General features: G+C 39.8%; 1 protein-coding gene across 26 annotated transcripts in view; it reads left to right on the top strand.

Annotated features, from left to right (window-relative positions):
- HUWE1 (HECT, UBA and WWE domain containing E3 ubiquitin protein ligase 1) overlaps positions 1 to 18324 on the top strand; it is a 150822-nt gene that overhangs the window by 90113 nt on the left and 42385 nt on the right. For 25 of the 26 annotated variants that reach the window (XM_054472398.2, XM_054472385.2, XM_063660059.1 and 22 more), the window contains 16 exons: positions 636 to 852; positions 1419 to 1541; positions 2422 to 2659; positions 3395 to 3625; positions 4960 to 5082; positions 5584 to 5679; positions 6268 to 6537; positions 7551 to 7703; positions 9184 to 9311; positions 9522 to 9603; positions 10903 to 11079; positions 11744 to 11903; positions 12173 to 12531; positions 15048 to 15243; positions 16497 to 16664; positions 17799 to 17944. In XM_054472398.2, the coding sequence (XP_054328373.1) occupies positions 636 to 852; positions 1419 to 1541; positions 2422 to 2659; positions 3395 to 3625; positions 4960 to 5082; positions 5584 to 5679; positions 6268 to 6537; positions 7551 to 7703; positions 9184 to 9311; positions 9522 to 9603; positions 10903 to 11079; positions 11744 to 11903; positions 12173 to 12531; positions 15048 to 15243; positions 16497 to 16664; positions 17799 to 17944 (2867 nt within the window). The remainder of the gene's footprint in view (positions 1 to 635; positions 853 to 1418; positions 1542 to 2421; positions 2660 to 3394; positions 3626 to 4959; positions 5083 to 5583; positions 5680 to 6267; positions 6538 to 7550; positions 7704 to 9183; positions 9312 to 9521; positions 9604 to 10902; positions 11080 to 11743; positions 11904 to 12172; positions 12532 to 15047; positions 15244 to 16496; positions 16665 to 17798; positions 17945 to 18324) is intronic. The other variant, XM_063660051.1, reaches the window with a different exon arrangement.

Genomic DNA, 18324 nt, shown 5'->3' with positions numbered 1-18324 from the left:
AACATGAAATATTTGAAGAGGAGCTGGAAAGCACTCAGTTTTTTATGTGTTTTCTTTTACATATGTTTATATTTGTATGCTGCCTTTTCTTTGTTCAATTATATATTGAAAAGCATCCTATGAAATGGAAAATTTGAGATGTCATAATCTGCCTAATTCCTTAAGAAGCTAGTTGTAAAAATTTTCGTGCTTTTCCTAGTTTTTTTTTCTTCTGGGACTACATATTTTTTGTTGTGATCAGACTATGTATATTGTCAGTGATCTTTTATCTAAGTGGCTAATCGTTTTTGGCATTTTTAAAGTTTTCTGTAGGCATTTTAAGTGACTTTATCATCCACTAGATATCATTTAACTTAAATATGGTTTCAATTTATGTTCCTCTAGCAGTAGGAGTGCTTGTCTTTTACATTTGATATCTGTTGAGTGCCACATATCTGTCTCCTACCGTCAAAAGTGGCATTTGTTCCTTGTGGGACTTCCTTTTTGGATTATTGAATGTAGAACAAATCCAAGTGTTAACTAGGGGTTGTAGGAGGAAGTGGTGAGTCATAAAAATATGTTAATGGTAATATGTCTGTTGTAATTAAACCATGCTGAGAATACCGTACAGTCTTATTCTGACTTCTGGGTTTCAGCTTCCTCCAGATTAGGCCGAGCACTTGCTGAGCTATTTGGACTTCTTGTTAAACTTTGTGTGGGATCTCCTGTCCGCCAGAGAAGGAGCCATCATGCTGCCAGCACCACTACAGCACCGACACCTGCCGCGCGATCAACAGCCTCAGCTCTCACTAAGCTCTTGACTAAGGGGTTATCTTGGCAGCCCCCACCATATACACCTACTCCCCGATTCAGGTGAAGTTCAGCTTGAGATTCAGGGACTAGAAAGTTACAATAAAAAATATGTAATTTGTTCCTATACTACTTAAAATGGAGAGTGAGCCACTGAATTTGAGAACTTGGAGGTCCCTTGTTTACTCTAGAAAACAAAGTGTAAGTTACTTGTTTTGGTTGTACCTAGTACAGAACATGGGTAATATTTTAAGTATTTACAGTCAAACTGCATTTCAGTAGTCTTATATAGGTAGTATCCCTTATCCAAAATGCTTGGGGCCAGAATGTGTTTTGAATTTTGGAATTTTTTGGGTTTTGGAATATTTGCAGAATACTTATCAGTTGAGCATCTCTAATCTGAAATGCTCCCATGAACATGTACTTTGAGCGTCACGTCAGCAATCAAAAAGTTTCAGATTTTGGAACATTTTGAATTTTCTGATAGGGATACTCATCCTGTATTCTTTAGTAGGTGGGAGGCGTCACTTCAGTGTGTAAATTTTACTCTTGCCTTTTACATGAATTTCCTTTTGCTTCTGTCTCTGCTTTACAGAAGGTTAAAGTTTTGCCTTTTTTTCCACTTTCAGGCTGACATTCTTCATCTGTTCAGTTGGTTTCACATCCCCAATGCTGTTTGATGAGAGGAAGTATCCCTACCACCTCATGCTGCAAAAATTTCTCTGCTCCGGAGGCCACAATGCTCTTTTTGAGTAAGAATCTAGTTGCTTCACAGAGGAGCATTTCTTGGAGTTTGGTCTTTGCTGTGTGCCTTCCCAGCCCACTGCCTTTAAGTACCCTATCTTGTAACAGTGGGATATATAGAAATAGCTATTGGTTGTATCCTTCAGTGTTCTGGGAAGTAGCCATGTTTGTCTCAATTTACCTTGGAGGGTAGGATTTAGCCTCCCCTAGAGTTGTGTTTGTAAGGGTCTCTGCTTTTTCTCATGTGGCTTCCAGTTCCAAGTACGGGTTTTTAAAATAGGTTTGTCTTTTTCTGTTATTTCTCTGAATATAATTTTTCTGCTTTTCTTGGTCAGATGATTTCAAGGTGAGTTTCACTGGTTTAGGGTTTTTTGTTTTTGTTTTTGTTTTTTTGAGATGGAGTCTGGCTTTGTTGCCCAGGCTGGAGTGCAGTGGCGCAAACTCAGCTCACTGCAAGCTCCGCCTCCCGGGTTCATGCCATTCTCCTGTCTCAGCCTCCCGAGTAGCTGGGACTACAGGCACCCGCCACCACGTCCAGCTAATTTTTGTATATTTAGTAGAGACGGGGTTTCACTGTGTTAGCCAGGATGGTCTCGATCTCCTGACCTCGTGATCCACCCACCTCAGCCTCCCAAAGTGCTGGGATTACAGGCGTGAGCCACCGCGCCCAGCTGGTTTAGGTTTTTAAGACTCTAAAAAGTAAAGGAGGAGAGGCGGAACAAAAGAAAAAAATAGTATAGCTGAAAACTATTGGACAGATTAGACGTAATAGCTCTAAGAAGAGGGACGTGTAGTGCCAATATAGAGATTGGGAACCTTTTAGATGTAAACCCCCCTTGCCAGGGTAAAATACTAATATTCTGTCTACTTTTCCTTATTTGAATTTAGAACTTTCAACTGGGCTCTGTCCATGGGAGGTAAAGTTCCTGTTTCTGAGGGATTGGAACACTCGGACTTGCCTGATGGCACAGGAGAATTCCTGGATGCTTGGCTTATGCTGGTGGAGAAGATGGTGAATCCCACCACGGTGCTTGAATCTCCACATTCACTGCCTGCCAAATTGCCTGGAGGTGTCCAGAACTTTCCCCAATTCAGTGCACTGCGCTTCCTTGTGGTAACTCAGAAAGTGAGTATTCAGTATTCTAAAATCAAAAGGAATTTCTCATGCTGAGTAGTTCCCACTCTATTTTGTCCTGCTTAATGAAATAACATGCTTATTTAAGAACCACTGGATCCAACTCCCAGATAGGGCTGCCTTACGTAAGGGAATATAGACCATTTGAGAATTTTCTGTGATAAACATTTGAGCTGTAAATTTCAGATTGGTACTTTCATTAGGCTGTTCTTGCATTGCTATGAAGAAATACCTGAGACTGGGTAATTTATAAAGAAAAGATACTTAAGTGGCCCACAGTTCTGCCAGCTTTGGAAGCATGGTGCTAGCATCTGCTGGGCTTCTAGGGAGGCCTCAGGAAGTTCACAGTCATGGCGGAAGGTTAAGTGGGAGCTTGCATGTCACATGGCAGGAGCCAGGAGGTGGAGGGGGTGCTACACACTAACTCACTATCATAAAGACAACACTAAACAATGAGGGATCCACCCCCATGACCCAAACACCTCCAGCATTGGGGATTACAATTCAGCATGAGATTTGGGCAGAGCAAATATTCCAAACTATATCACTACTTCAGGTTGAGTAAAATGCCTCTTCTCTGTGCCTCCTTAGACCTCCTCATGTTGGCCAGTTATTTTGTTGTTGGTACTAGTTGTGGAAGGACTGTTCCATAGGTCTTTAACTTAATCCTTCTGAGGTTTGAATTGAGGCAAAATGATTATCACACACTTTTCAAATTACTTACAGGCAGCCTTTACTTGCATCAAAAACCTGTGGAACCGGAAACCCCTGAAGGTATATGGTGGACGAATGGCTGAATCCATGCTGGCCATTCTATGCCACATCCTCCGAGGAGAACCTGTGATTCGAGAGAGACTAAGCAAGGAGAAGGAGGGGTCTCGAGGAGAAGAGGATACAGGGCAAGAGGAAGGTGGCTCCCGCCGGGAACCTCAAGTCAACCAGCAACAACTGCAACAGGTAGGGTGCTGGCCTCACACTCCAGGGTCCAGAGTTTGCACCCAGTGGAGTGTGATGCTTATGGATTTTCTAAGCTCACATACCACTGAGTCCCTGGTCACATTAACCAGGAGACAGTTTAAATTTCCTTCTTCTCTTAGTATTTATTTTTTTTCTCCTGAGGGAAACTGGAGTATGGTCCTGATGCTCTACACAGGTAATACTCCTTTCAAGCATGTTGATGAGTATTCTCAGTAGCCTCCTGCTGCCTCAGTGGAGGCAAACTGTCCTCAGTTACTTTCTGGTTAACCTGTAAAGAGAATGGATATTGTGAACCAGATTTATTCTCCAACAAGAGCTTTCTGAAACCTTAGTCACCTACAAAACTTTTGTTTTCACTTGCAAATAAAATGTATAAGGGGCATTTTAAAAATTGGGAGGCCAGAAAGAGGGGAGGGGAAAGGCATGTGAAGTCCTGCCACTTCCATCTCATAGAGCATTTTAAGATTTTCTTCCTGGAGTTTGTGTGTATGTGTATTAGCTTTATGTCTAGAGTCCTGTTCAAATCTGTCTACTATATACACTTGTCCCGTTTTTTATCATTAAAGTAATAAATACTCTCATTACCAAATTTGGAAAATACAAGACTTTTAAAAGGCATTCGTAATTTTATCACACAAGATAGTCATTGTCTCCTTTTTCAGTCAGTCTTGTGCCTAATTTTTACATCGTTAACATCAAATAATACGTATGCTTGTATTGCTGTTATCAAGAACTTTTTTTTACTAATTGGTCATTCTTTTATTGTTGGATGCTGATTTTCTTACAATTTGGTGTTTTAACACTGTGTTGTATAGTTTCCTTACGTACCAATCCTTACATACATCTCATGATTGTTGCCTGGTAGTAGAATAACTAGGTCAGTTTTTCAGGCACTTGCTCTGTTACCAGTTTGTTTTCCAGAAAGTTGGGACCAATTTATACTTCTTTGTATGAGTCTCAATCTTTTAATTATAATAACCCTGTTAATCAAAATAACCATGCATCCCCCCCAACTTTCTTAGAGGATGAAATTGAGAATCTTCTTGGCTCCTTACCCAATGTGTAGCTTAGAATGCTATAGAGGCACCAAACAGAAAGGATTGTTCATTTTACCTAATTGCCCTAGCTCATGAATGCTATAGAGGCACCAAACAGAAAGGATTGTTCATTTTACCTAATTGCCCTAGCTCATAAATGCTCTCAGCTCGGATGAAGTTAGAAAAAGTTATTTCCATCTTGAAAATGTTCCTTCCTTTTAAAAATGTATTTGGATTTCCCTTATGTGATTCTGAGCCCTTGCATTCTTTATGTAGCTCATGGACATGGGCTTCACAAGGGAACATGCAATGGAGGCACTGTTGAACACCAGCACCATGGAGCAGGCCACAGAGTACCTTCTAACCCACCCTCCTCCAATCATGGGAGGAGTTGTTCGGGTAAGTTGGCTCAGGAGCAGTGATTTTCCAGGATGTTGGTTTGACTGCTGAAGTCCTTTTTCCCCTTATTATTCTGTCATTGGTCTTCCTTTCTATAAACTGCTTCTCATTTTCAGACATGTCCATGCCAGTATTTTCTTTTCATAATAACAGAAGTTTTCTATCCCCCAGCAATACGAATTACTATACTTTGTTTGCAGAAGAACCCCCAGTCACAAAACAATAGAAGAGGCACACTTTTCTAAGATGTAGAATAGATGGTCACATTGAAGCCCCCTTCCTATACTTAGTTTTACATGTGATTTTCCTCATCTGTTCTTGTTTGTAGTAACCACATAAGCCTAATAGGGTTTGACTTATACAAGAGCAGCATTTTGAGCCCCTTCCTCTCTCTTTAGCTTGAGCACAAGATGTCTGATTCCCTGTGAGTTGCGGTGGTCTTGTTGGGTTTCTTTGTTTTGAGTGTGTATCCTTACTGGATATTCTCTTAACACTCTGTAGGATCTCAGCATGTCTGAAGAGGACCAGATGATGAGAGCAATTGCTATGTCTCTGGGACAGGATATTCCAATGGATCAAAGGGCAGAGTCACCTGAGGTAACTATAGGACACTGCATCCTAAAGGGCTTGGCACATGAATCTTAGTATTCTGTGAACATTCTGCTAGTATTGCAAACAAATTGATAGAATTCAAATCTAAAGGAAGACATGAGAAGAGTACTAATTCATCCCAGCTTTGCCATCCGTCATTGAGCTACCTTGTATTGACCTGAAGCTTTAAGGGAGGCATATGAAGCATTAATCTTTATTGTCAAATAAGAGACCCAAAGTGTACTCAGTAGTGCCATTAGGCCGAACTTGGCTGTATATTCCTAGGTGGCAGTTACTTTAATTTTCCCTGCTGGCACAGAATATAGAACAATGTCTAGAAATGATTTTGCGGGAGCTAGTATAGAATTGCTACAAGTGACTTGACAGTGAAAGTTGTTTGAAGCGTCCCTCCCTTCTACCTTCCCTGTCTTGCCTTAAACTTTGTGGCTGCCACGTCCTGGATGAAAGTATCAACTGCTTGAGGAGAAGGTTGAGGGTAATCATATGGTAGAGCAAAAACATTCTCAGAGTCTCTCTTATCTTTCCTCCTTCACCTCTCCTGTGTATTATTCACACTTCCTTCCCTGCTTCCAGGAAGTTGCTTGCCGGAAGGAGGAAGAGGAACGGAAAGCTCGGGAAAAGCAGGAAGAGGAAGAGGCTAAATGTCTAGAGAAGTTCCAGGATGCTGACCCGTTGGAACAAGATGAGCTCCACACTTTCACAGATACTATGTTGCCAGGCTGCTTCCACCTTCTTGATGAGCTGCCAGACACAGTATACCGTGTGTGTGACCTGATCATGACAGCAATCAAACGTAATGGAGCAGATTATCGTGACATGATTCTGAAGCAAGTAGTCAATCAGGTGAGCTCTCAAGGGGTCAGAAGAGGGGAGTATGTGAAGTGGTTTGCCTGCCTGTGTCAAAACCTGATTTCTGAAAAAGCATATTTTCATTCTACCTGATATGGGTATATTCTCTATTTGGATTCTTTCGATCTGGTAATCCTGAAACAGTGTATTAACTACATTGCACACACAAAAATGTCTTTAGAAGGGAAAAACAAAGCTCTCCTTTTCTACTTTTCTCTTAAAATGTCCAAAATGTGCCTCACCCTTGAGTCAGGTTCGTCCCCTGGACTAATACTGAATAAATGTTTTTTCCTGTGTAACAGCCACTTGAACAACTGAGTCCCCATCCTGATGAATACTTGTGAACCTGATATTTGTCCTCTTTTTCTTTTCTCTCATTATGAAATTACTGTATGCTAATTATAGAAGTGGGATAAGAAAGAAATTACCTTAAATCCCCACACCCAGATAGCCAGTTAACATTTCGATTGTATTTAAGTTACTGGAATCTTGTTTTATATAATGTTTCATTCTAGAAGCAGGGAAAGAAATTAAAAAAGGGAAAACTTTTTTCTGGGCTTTGTAAAATAGAACTTTAACGCACAACAACACAAGTAAAGGAAAACTGGATAAAACATTTTTTCACAGAAAGTTTTAGTGTCTATTTTTTAACAATAATTCTGAGAGAGAGATACAATGAAAGATTGCTGATGGAAGTGTAAGTTGATAGAACCTTTTTGGGGTTGACTGTATGCACCAGGAAGTTTTAAAATATTCATTTCCTTTAACTTAGATTTTAGGCTTCTTATTGTCCAGCCTAATAAAATAATTGTTTAGTGGTGATCCTTTAGTAGCATACATCTTTTGATATAGATTCTAAATCCGTATGGTAAATATGTTAGATTTACCTACCTTTCTTCAGTGAATGTGTTGGAGGCAGAGGGAGTATTTTAAAAGGTTGAGAATATTTTCAGAAACCTCATCTTGCTCTGCGGTTCTGTGACTTAACCCTTTTTTTGCTTTTCTAGGTGTGGGAAGCTGCTGATGTATTGATCAAAGCTGCTCTTCCCCTGACAACAAGTGACACAAAAACCGTGTCAGAGTGGATAAGTCAGATGGCCACACTGCCCCAGGCCTCCAATTTGGCTACTAGAATCTTGCTTTTAACACTACTTTTTGAGGTAAGATTTAGATCTTTGGGGCGAAAGAATTATCAAACACCATATATATGAGGCATTGAAGACGATAAAGCGAAGAATAAGGCATGAGTCCTGCATTTCATGAGCCCAGTTTCTGATAGGCTAAAATGCATATAATTACGTATAAAATACAGCATTCTGTGTTAGAATGATATCAACAGTTTTATCTGGGTTTAGGAAAGTCGTATGCATCACTTTGGATTCATGTGAGAAGGGCTTCTGAGAACAAGCATTAATTGAATTGAGTCAGAATTGTGAGGTGGTAGTTTAAAAGAAAAGTATTTAAATTACTAACAGAGCTTGGTCATAGAATATTTTTGCTCTTCTGAGGAAACCTAACTGGCAGCCACATAGTAGAGTAGGGTATGCAAATTGGATGTGGTCAATATTGAGGTAATAGACATTAGATGGAATCAGATTCCTCTCTCTTTTCCTTGCCTATTTAGTCAGCAGATTATTTGAGGCAAGAGAGTGGTTTGGGCAAGACCTGATCCAACCAACATAGGAACTAGGAGGCAATTGACCTTGGACAAATGACTTCATTTGTGGCTCATTATTTTTAAAACCTGAACTTAATGAACTGAACCCTTTACATACAGCAGCTCAGGAGATAAGTCTAATATAAGAGTCAAATTGTATTACAGCTGTCTTGGGGGTTTCCTTTACCATGGAAGTGATAACTCTTACTGTAGCACTTTGTAAATAGATACTTGTGGGAAAGGTTTCAGAGTACTAAAGAGAGAATCATCAGAGTACTAAAGAGAGAATCATTCATGGACCCCCATCTAAAACAAATCGCAAGTAACAGTCTTGTATTTTCTTTTAGTGTTTTTTCCTGTTCATTTAAGCAATTGGGATAAGACTGTATAGAAAGTTTTATATTCTTTTTGTTAAGTATTATGACTATTTTCCCATTTGCTGTATACATTACTCCATCTTTTGAATGTTCTCTAATTTATTTAAATAATTACCTATCCTTGGACATATACTTCCAGTGATTTCCTGTTAAAAGTAACACTTTGGTGTAGCCCCAGTAAGACGAACCATTAACTGTGTTTAATTATTCCATTTTCCTTGAAAAATTATAAAATTTCTCTGTAAATCTAAAGCTTTAGAACTTCAACATAGTTAGACTGCACAACCTTGGTGATAAACCATTTCCATATTAAGCATATGCTAATATGCCAGGCATTGGGTACTTTATATTAATATATATAAAACCTCAATCATCACAGTTATTCTGAAGGTAAAAATTATTTCCTCTGACCTATGAGGAAACCAAAGCCTAGAAAATTTAACACATCTTAGATTACACAACTGGTAAATAAATGGTAAGAGGTAAAATTTGAACTCAACCAATTCTATTATTATTTACCCTTATGTTCCCCTATCCCATGCTAATCTTTGTTACTGAGTAGAAATTGGTATCTGGTTGTTGTTTTTTTTCCCTTTGATCTATCAGGAGTTGAAGCTACCTTGTGCTTGGGTGGTTGAATCGAGTGGCATCCTTAATGTCCTAATCAAACTCTTGGAAGTGGTTCAGCCCTGCCTCCAGGCAGCCAAGGAGCAGAAGGAAGTCCAGACCCCAAAGTGAGTAACCCTGTATCTACCCTAGTTTCGTTTCTATTTCCCTGGGACATGGGCCTGAATCAGGCACTCTTCTGGGGCATGTATGGGGCAAATTTGTGGTACTTCTGTAGTTTTAAAATTATAAAGGAAGCACCTGATGAAATTAAGATATATTTTCCCAATTCGTGCAGGTTTCTTGCTTTCCCAAAACAGATCATTTTTCTTTTTTAGGTGGATCACACCAGTGTTGCTCCTGATTGATTTCTATGAAAAGACAGCCATCTCCTCAAAAAGGAGAGCCCAGATGACTAAGGTGTGTAGTGTAGTATGTATGATTGCAGGACGTTTTAGCTTCCTGAGGCAAGAGTAGACCAGAAGAGAATATGAGAGGGTAGTGAAGAATATAGAAGTCTCTGACCAACGTATAAATCTCTTAAAGGATTTTCATAGCTAGGTTTCTCTTCTGAATAATTTACTCTGGAAGTAAATTTTGAAGGAGTGTGCTATCTCCAGAGGAGGAGCAGCTTTTCTGTTATGTAAGGGACTGAGTATACAGCAATCCTTCCAAAAAGCAAACACTCCTTAGATGAAGATTATTGTGCCATGTCATCTTACTACCTTCTTGGAAACAGAATTTTTGTTTCAGTACATCTCAGGTGAACATTCCCCTTTTAGGGAAAATCAGTGGAAACAAAAGGAAAGTTAGAAGATGGCAAGATTAAGGGACTGTAGATAGTTTTTTTGTCTAGGAAAAGTATCTTAGTCCGTTTTGCTGTTGCTATAACGTAGTACCACGGACTAATTTATAAACTATAGGCTGGGCACTGTAGGCTCACGTCTGTAATCCCAGCACTTTGGGAGGCTGAGACAGGTAGATTACTTGAGTTCAGGAGTTCAAGACCAGCTTGGGCAACACATAGTGAAACCCCATCTCTCCAAAAAATACAAAATTTACCAGGCATAGTGGCACGCGCCTATGATCCCAGCTACTCAGGAGGCTGAGATGGGGAGATCACTTGAGCCCGGGAGGCAGAGGTTGCAGTGAACAGAGCCGGCATCACGTCACTGCACTCCAGCCTAGGTGACAGAGTCAGACCCTGTCTCCAAAAAAATATTTAATATAAACTGTACAAGTTTATTTGGCTCATAGTTCTAGAGGCTGATCTAAGGGACCACATCTGGTGACAGCCTTAGTGCTGCATCCTTCTATTGCAGAAGGTGGAAGAGCAAGAGGTGTCCAAACTCGCTTTTGTAACCAATCCAGTCACAATAACTAACCCAGTCCGTGGATAATGACATTAATCCATTCATGAGGGGCAGAGTCCCCATGACCTAATTATCTTTTATTAGGCCCCGCCTCCCAGCACTGTTAAATTAGGGATTAAGTTTTCAACACCTGAACTTTAGAAGACATGTTTTTAAACGTGTAGGAGAGAGACTAAGGAATGTGAGAGTAAATGCATATGAAAAATTTTATCTTGGTTTTTAAAATTTATTGTCCAGTAGATTTCTTTTTCCTGGGTGAGTTTTAGCAGTGAACACTGATGAAGTTACTATTTCTTCTAATCAACCTTGAAAGAAATACAAAGAAACTTTGTACTTTTATATTTAGTACCTGCAATCCAACAGCAACAACTGGCGCTGGTTTGATGATCGCTCTGGGCGTTGGTGTAGTTACAGTGCAAGCAACAATAGCACTATTGATTCTGCCTGGAAATCTGGAGAGACAAGCGTGCGATTCACTGCAGGCCGAAGAAGATACACGGTCCAATTCACTACAATGGTGCAGGTACATGCTCACTCACCAAGCTTATCTAACCAGTGGACCACAGGCCACATATGGCTCAGGATGTCTTTGAATGCAGCCCAACACCACACATTGAGGTTTTTTTTTGTGTTGTTCTTTTTAGCTTATCAAATATCGTTAGTGTAGTTTTTGTGTGGCCCAAGACAATTCTTCCAGTGTGGTCCAGGGAAGCCAAAAGATTGGACACCCCTACTGTAAACTTTATCAAAAAGAGGGGTATGTGTTTTGGTTTTCTTCTTTCTGAACCAGCATTCCTAACGTGTTAGGAGGAGGAGAGTTACCATTACCTAATTAAGTATAGATTTCAAAAAATCGAGTCTTCCTAAGCTCATTGATTAGACCTTGGGTCTGTGGCAATTTGATACTATCCCTCTTAGAAATGATTTTAAGTGTTTAGTCAAGGGCTAGGGAGTGGTTAGGGATGGTATTTGCTCTGTTGGAAGGTTTACAGTTCATTATAAGGCCTTGTATATGCCACTTGCCTTCTGGAGACTTTCAGGTTTTTCCTCTGTAAATGATAAACGTGGGATAAATTGCCAGAGTTCCTTCCTGTTGTAGCATTTTACCTGGGAGATGTCCCTCCCCTCCCCCACCTTTATAATTCCTTTTTGGTAGAGGTTTTTTTAATGTCTGTTTGAATTCCTAGGTTAATGAGGAAACAGGGAACCGACGCCCTGTGATGCTGACTCTCCTCAGGGTACCTCGGCTGAATAAAAATTCAAAAAACAGCAATGGACAGGAACTAGAGAAGACGCTGGAAGAAAGCAAAGAAATGGATATCAAACGTAAAGAAAATAAAGGCAATGGTATGTACCAAGAGTGTTTTACCTAAAGCTAATGTGCCATTGTGGCTTAAGGTCTGGCCAATTTCATTGCGAGTTATTTTCATCAGCTTGATGAACAGATTAAAGATACATAGGCCTCCCTTATGCTTTTTCATCTGGTCTTAAAATTGGTATTTGGCATGCTTCTCTTAATAGGACCCAAGTGTTTGGCCAGTTACTTAGGAGGGAGGTGTGGAAGGAAATAAACATCAAGTTAAACTGTCTAAAACTGTAATTTTCCCATTTTATAGATACCCCTTTGGCCCTAGAGAGTACAAACACTGAAAAGGAGACAAGCCTGGAGGAAACAAAAATCGGGGAGATCCTGATCCAGGGCTTGACAGAAGATATGGTGACTGTTTTAATCCGGGCCTGCGTGAGCATGCTGGGAGTCCCTGTGGACCCAGATACTTTGCATGCCACCCTTCGTCTCTGTCTGAGGCTCACCCGGGACCACAAATATGCCATGATGTTTGCAGAACTGAAGAGTACCCGCATGATCTTGAATTTGACCCAGAGCTCAGGTTTCAATGGGTTTACTCCCCTGGTCACCCTTCTCTTAAGACACATCATTGAGGACCCCTGTACCCTTCGTCATACCATGGAAAAGGTGAGTGTGTTTTGTATCAGATTCTGGTTTAGCTTTACATCATACCTTTGTTCTCCTTGGTCTGAGAACAAATAGACTTCTGGTTCTTAGGGTGTATAGCTAGATATGTATACTGTATACTCCGCCCAACAGAATTTTCCAACTCTATGCTTGGGAGCTTGCTTAGGTATGGTAGGATGATCCTATTGCTAGAAAGTCCTCTCCAGCAATCTGGTTTTCTTTTTTTTCTTTTTTTTTTTTTAATCTAGGTTTCATTAACCAAGCCAAAAACCGTTAGTAAAGAACTGGGATACCTTCCCCCAAGTTTATACCTTCAGAATCATCCCTTTGTAGGAGTACCTCTCAGGGGTTCAGCCAGGAGCCTATTCTCAAAACACTGTATTTTGGAATATAAAAGTATAGTTAAAGCTTTTTGAATGTTTGTAATCTGCCAGGCACTGTGATAGACACTTAACAAATACCTATTGTGCAGATCAGAAAACAGGTTATTATATTTTAGGAAACTTAAAAAGCAGTGGAAGAAATAGCAATGTACTTATAAAAAATAAAAACATTTGTAAAGTTAAGACAATAGTCCGGGTGTGGTGGCTCATGCCTCTAATCCCAGCACTTTGAGAAGCAGGTAGATCACCTGAGGTCAGAAGTTCAAGACTAGCTGGGTGTGGTGGCACGCACCTGTAATCCCAGCTACTTGGGAGGCGGAGGTTGCAGTGAGCCGAGATGGCGCCACTGCTCCCCAGCCTGGGTGACAGAGCGAGACTCTGCTCAAAAGAAAAAAAAGGACAACAGTGGAGGGTTGAGGGGCAAATGTCCTACTAGTGAGGCTTTTCCTCCTCAGTACTTTTACAAAATCCTTTCTTCTACTGATTCTTTGTCATCAATAATGACTGTTAATAGACTTTGCTTCTGTTTTCCTCTCTTGGGACATTGTTTCCCGCATTTATAAGCAGTGTTGCAATATGCGTTTTTGTGCCTAACTTTGTTCATGTTTAAGATTGTTACTTAGAGATTTTTAGTAATTGAATCAAAAGGCATTACAAGTATTTTTTAACTTGCTTGCCAGAAAAGTGGTATCAGTTTTTGTATATCTGAGTATACATTTTAGATTCTTCAGACAGTTCTTTACACAGCCTGCTTGATTTCACCTCACATGTGCCAAATCAAGAGAAAGAGAGCTGTTAAAGGTAGCTTGTATGGTGATCCACAGTCCAGGAGATAACCCAGCAGGGAAGGAACTACTATATACAACTAAATTCTGATTTTAGAAACTTGAAATGCTTGAAACGCTTTCTATAAAGAAATGTTTAAAAGTTACAAGTTCAAAGTGCTAGGAGAAAGTGTAGGTCCTCATTGGATGAGGGAAAACTTTTAAAGTTTTAACTTTAGGTAAATTATAGTTGGGGTGTGGGAAACAAAGGAACATCAGTGACAGTCTTAACGTATCAAGATGGCAAAGTGTAAACTCTTGGTACTATTCATTGCTAGTACAGGTGTGGAAAACCAGGCATACTCTTAACTTCCGGTAGGAGTGGAAATTCATGTAGCCACATCGGAGGGCAATTTGGTACTCTTGGTCTAAGATATCCTTTGACCTAGAAATTCTGTGGCTAAGAATTTATCTGATAACTAACATCAAGTATGCCAAGATGCATATATGAGAGTGTTCACTGTGGAATTGCTTGTAATATCAAGAAACTAGAGGTCTAATGTCCAGCAGTAGGGGGCTGGATAAATTATGGCTTATCGTTTATATTGAAATTAAACTTTTCTGTGTTTATTAAATGGAAATTATTTTATAATTACACCCAGACAGGCAAGATACAGAGGGTATAATATGCTAAAGGGCATGATTAATTTGGTTAAAAAAAAAACATTAAGATACCAAAAGATGTTTTTCCTTGTGAGCATGTAGTTTGTGAAATAACAGATAATGGAAAATAATACAATTGAGTTATTTTCTTCGTGCTTTCATGGATTTTTCCATTATTAACAAGCAATTTTATGAGAAGAGCAGAAGCATAGCTATATGTAAGCCCTGTGTTATCAAGGCAAACAATATATAAATAGTTGAGTATCTCCAGTGGCTGTCATTATCTCAGACTGATGGTTGACTTTGAGACGTAGAGAAAATATTTAATTGTGTTCCTATACACTAAGTGGATTACAGTGTTACATGTTTTTGAACCATTCTGGTTTAAAATTGTGACAGCGTTTGGAGAGGCTCAGGAGCTGACACTTTAATGTGGAAGTTATGTGGGGTCTATAGTCTTGACACATCTCCCAGTTTCTATAAAGATCACATGCAATCTGGTCTAATATTTGATAGTTTTGAGACATGCTACAACTTTTTTATAAGCCAGGTTTTTTTGAATCAAGAAGGGATGGGACAGAACTTAAAAATGAAATGTCATTCTCCCAGAAATCAAAAGCTTTTAGTCTTGGTAACTCTTCTTGAGTGCAGTTGTATTTTTAGAAAGTAGTGTTTAATTGACAGTGTTTCTGTCTCTCTTTACTAGGTTGTTCGCTCAGCGGCTACAAGTGGAGCTGGTAGCACTACCTCTGGTGTTGTGTCTGGCAGCCTCGGCTCTCGGGAGATCAACTACATCCTTCGTGTCCTTGGGCCAGCCGCATGCCGCAATCCAGACATATTCACAGAAGTGGCCAACTGCTGTATCCGCATCGCCCTTCCTGCCCCTCGAGGCTCAGGAACTGGTAAGTTTCGCTTGCTCCTGGCCTTTGAGATTAAGTTTGTGGCCTGGTATAAATCCAGAAATTTATTTATGAGGAGGTCTGTAACTTGGAGAGCCTCCTTAGGCAAGTATTAGGACATTTGCTGGCTAGTTGATCGTTTGGGTCAATTCAGTAGGTACTTCAGTAGCTTCTCTGGGCCTTACCCTGTTGTAATCCCTGCCAGAGACACTGAGGACTCATTCATTCTAGTCCTTCGCTTCAAAGAGCTCATTTTGGTGGGGCAGTAGGCTTTACATATAGTTAATGGTTTACAAATCAAGTGATAATTAAGGGTTAAATGGATGTATGTCTCGTGTAACACAGTGGGAAATAGACGTCATCTGTGTATTCCTGCCAAGAAATGTTTGACCTGTATTTAATTGTGAGGAAACAATTAGATAAATACAAATTGTGGGATGTTCTATATAAGACAACTGGCCTAGACTCTTCAAAAATATTAATGTTATGAAAGAAAAAATACAGGATCATTTCTTCTAGAGAAAAGTAGACTAGAGAGATAATCACCACCAGCCTTGGTTGGGCTGTGGATCCAGATAAAAGATTTGGAGAAATTTGAGTGCTATGTATTAGGTAATGTAATTGTATCTGTTAAATTTGGGGGGTATTATAATGGTATTGCAGTTTTATAGAAAAATACCCTTGATCTCCCCTCTGCTGACTTTTTTGGTAATAAAAAAGAAAAAATATATATGTCCTTGATCTTAGGAGCTACATGTAGATGTATTTAGGAGTAGTCACTTGGTAATTCTGGATGAAAAGTATATAGATGTTTATTATACTATTTGAACTTTTCTGTAGGTTTGTTGGATTTGTTTTGTTTTTTTAATAAAACGTTGGGAAGGGGACAAAATTATTTTGGAAGTTCCAGCTATGTGCCTGCCCCTGTGCTGGGCATTTCTCAATTATATCCTCATTTAATCCTCAAAATAAATTTGAAGAGTGAGAAAATTGAGGTTTGTTGAAGTAACAACTAGATTTCAAAACCAGTTTTCTCTAACTCAAGCCTTTACTATTTGGTACTGCTATATTAAATCCTGTGGAATTTAAGGAAAGTATAAACCAGGTTTTATAGTAGAGTACTTGAACATTAATTGAAAATGGTCTCCTATCTCAAGCCTTGTATATTACACATGCCCCCTTCTGAGTCTTTATTAGTAACCTAGTTTAGGTACTGCTTCATGATTGACTGGTTTTTCTCTCTCATTTTGGCTTAGCTTCAGATGATGAATTTGAGAATCTTAGAATTAAAGGCCCTAATGCTGTACAACTGGTGAAGACCACCCCTTTGAAGCCCTCACCTCTGCCTGTCATCCCTGATACTATCAAGGAAGTAATCTATGATATGCTGAATGCTCTGGCTGCATACCATGCTCCAGAGGAAGGTATGTGGCTAGCCTACCTCAGGAGACTGGGCACTAGAGGATATGTTACTTTGCCTGGGTCATTTCAGCCAACTCATGGCTTAGTGAGCACTTACTATGTGCCCATACTCTGGGGCTCAAGATGAATAAGATACCCATTGCATGTCTGTGAAGAAGCTAATAGTCATATAGTATGACATACCAGGATGGTGGTAAGTCCTTAGGGTGAGGCACCTTACCTAGTGAGGGTGCACAGGTAAGAAAATTTCTTTGTGTACATGATTTCCAAAATGAACCTTGAATGGATGAAATGAACCTTGAATGGATGAGGAGATTGCCAGAGTTCTGTTATATGAGAATACACACCATACAGGGGGAAGAATGAACAAAGATTTAAAAGGAGATAATAGCATTCTGTGAGAGGTTGAAAATAAGACACCAGGAAGTCTCTAATGTTTTCATACTCAAGCAAAACCTTTTTATTGTCTGAAGAGCTGGAGACAATATTAGAAGGTGTGTCTGAGCTTCCTAACTGTTGAGACCACCACACCCACCCACCTTTATTCCTAGTTAAGATGCATCTTATAAGCACTGGGAAAGTCATGACTGATTTGCTTGGAACATAGGTTTCCATTATAGTAAGGTCCTTCTGGATTTTATTCAGGACATATTTGATAGGTCCACAGAATTGCCAAAAATTGATGAATGCTGCATTTAATAAGCAAAAGAAATCTGAGTCTTGACCTTGGTACTTTTCATCTGTACAGAACCCTGATCCATATAGAATTCTTCGGTTCTCCTACCACCCCAGAATCTTTACCCTATCCCTTATCACCTCCTCCCCGAAATAGTTTAGCTATATAGCTGTGGCAACCATTTATTGACCTACCACTGCATGAGCAATAGTGCCAGGTGTGTTCACTTAAGGTTTGTAGTTGCAGCTTAGGAAAGTGAGACTAAGTTAATTGCCTGTGGTCACAAGACTAGTTTTTGTAATATTAGGGTGAGGCACTCTAACATTATCTGTAATAGCACCATGTAAACAGCCATAGCCACTTGATGTGAAATTGACCAAGACTGACTAGATAGGCATTAACATTGTCCAATTGTAGAAGAGGTTTATTTTGTTTTTGATGGTTGTTACTGTTTTTCTAGCAGATAAATCTGATCCTAAACCTGGGGGTATGACCCAAGAGGTTGGCCAGCTCCTGCAAGACATGGGTGATGATGTATACCAGCAGTACCGGTCACTTACACGTCAGAGCAGTGACTTTGATACGCAGTCAGGTTTTTCCATTAATGTAAGTCAATTCCAACAGCGTTTTATCTTTCTTCTCATTTTTCAATGTCTGTGTGGTCTCAGTATTTAGGGCTATCCCTGGGGAATTTCAAAGATATTAATTTTGATGTATCTGTAAATTATCTGTTGCCTGTAAAGACAAAATTGGGGTGTCCCTGGAGATTTTTTTTTTCTCTCCTAGGATTAGAACTGTTCTTTAATTGTTTTTCTTTTCCCTTTCCTTCCCCGCCTCCCCCCCAGTCTCCCAGTCACTGTATTTATAATAGCTTCCTACAGATTATAGTATAAAGGTGTAAGGTGGTTAAAAGGTTGGCCAAAGAGAATCTGTGGCATTCCCAGCCAGTGCCCTGGGAAGGAGTTCTGCCATTTGCAGACGGGTGT

Source organism: Pongo pygmaeus, chromosome X (genome assembly GCF_028885625.2).
Source record: "Pongo pygmaeus isolate AG05252 chromosome X, NHGRI_mPonPyg2-v2.0_pri, whole genome shotgun sequence".
In the NCBI taxonomy this organism is placed as follows: Eukaryota; Metazoa; Chordata; class Mammalia; order Primates; family Hominidae; genus Pongo; species Pongo pygmaeus.
The sequence above is the reverse complement of the archived record's forward strand: the minus strand, read 5'-3'. Positions and strand labels throughout refer to the sequence as shown.